At 19.9% G+C, this 1005-nt stretch overlaps 1 protein-coding gene across 1 annotated transcript, besides 4 other annotated features; it reads right to left on the bottom strand.

The window, feature by feature from the left end:
• Positions 1-117: 117 nt before the first annotated feature.
• On the bottom strand, positions 118-477 carry EDI_261730 (uncharacterized protein; the record flags this gene model as incomplete). The annotated part of the gene is made up of 1 exon (XM_001740395.1): positions 118-477. The coding sequence occupies one exon, from the start codon at positions 475-477 to the stop codon at positions 118-120; it is 360 nt and encodes a 119-aa protein (XP_001740447.1).
• Positions 227-370: a microsatellite.
• Positions 478-484: 7 nt separating the features above from the next.
• Positions 485-534: a microsatellite.
• An 80-nt stretch (positions 535-614) lies between these two features.
• Positions 615-689: a sequence feature (AT_rich).
• A 156-nt stretch (positions 690-845) lies between these two features.
• Positions 846-1000: a sequence feature (AT_rich).
• The last annotated feature ends 5 nt before the right edge of the window (positions 1001-1005 follow it).

Genomic DNA, 1005 nt, shown 5'->3' with positions numbered 1-1005 from the left:
TGATCTCTCTATTTATTTCTCTTTATTCATCTGATCAGTCGTGTGATATTGTGTTCTCCTTTAATTGAAATACTTTAATTATTTCTCTGTGTTTATTAAGTGTTTTACTAATTATCATTATTTGTTCTTTAATTTAGTAGTACATTTGATTGTAATGAATATTTCAAATTCACATGCATATCCTCCTTCAATTGTAATAATATTTGGTTTGATTCTAATTGAATATTTTTCATTTTCTTCTTTACTACTTATTTGTATTTTCTTTTTTTCTTTCTTCTCATTTCCAATACATATTAATTCTCTGATTTCTTTATTTACTTCAATTTCTTCTCCTTCTCCTATTTCTATTTCTTTTTTATTTGTTATTATTCCATCTCCAAGTGATATGAATTTGATATTTGATTGTGAAATTTTAAATATTGTTGTTGTTTTCTCTTGTTCTTTCTTTTCTTTGAGTTTTATAATGTAATTAATCATTATTATTATAATTATAATTATTATAATGATGATAATAAGTATAATGATGATAATAATCATTATCATCCACCATACTATTTCTTTATTACATTTTGTTCCTTCTTCATTGATTCCATACCAAAATGAACATTTTGAACATTTATTATTTTTTGTTTCTTTACATTTATTAATATTTGAATAATGAATACATTCTTTATTTATTATTATATATTCATCTTCACATTTATTACATTCTTTCTCATTTAAACATGTTATACATTGTTTTCCACATTTTGAACATTCTTTATTTATTAAATAATATCCTGTTAAACATTCTCTACATCCATATTCTTTATCTATTTCTCCTTTACATCATTTGATTATTGTTGTTAATTTATTTAATAGAATATTAATATTCTATGTTAACAGAATTAAATGAATAAAATAATAAATAATGATGTTTTTAATAATGAATTGTTGTGTTATTTTATTGAATATGTTATTTTAATAAATGTAATCATATTAATGAATTGTATTAATTATTGTTAA

Source organism: Entamoeba dispar, genomic scaffold (genome assembly GCF_000209125.1).
Source record: "Entamoeba dispar SAW760 scf_1105229462899 genomic scaffold, whole genome shotgun sequence".
NCBI classification, from domain to species: Eukaryota; Evosea; order Mastigamoebida; family Endamoebidae; genus Entamoeba; species Entamoeba dispar.
Note: the sequence above shows the minus strand (reverse complement) of the source record. Positions and strands in the feature narration are given on the sequence as shown.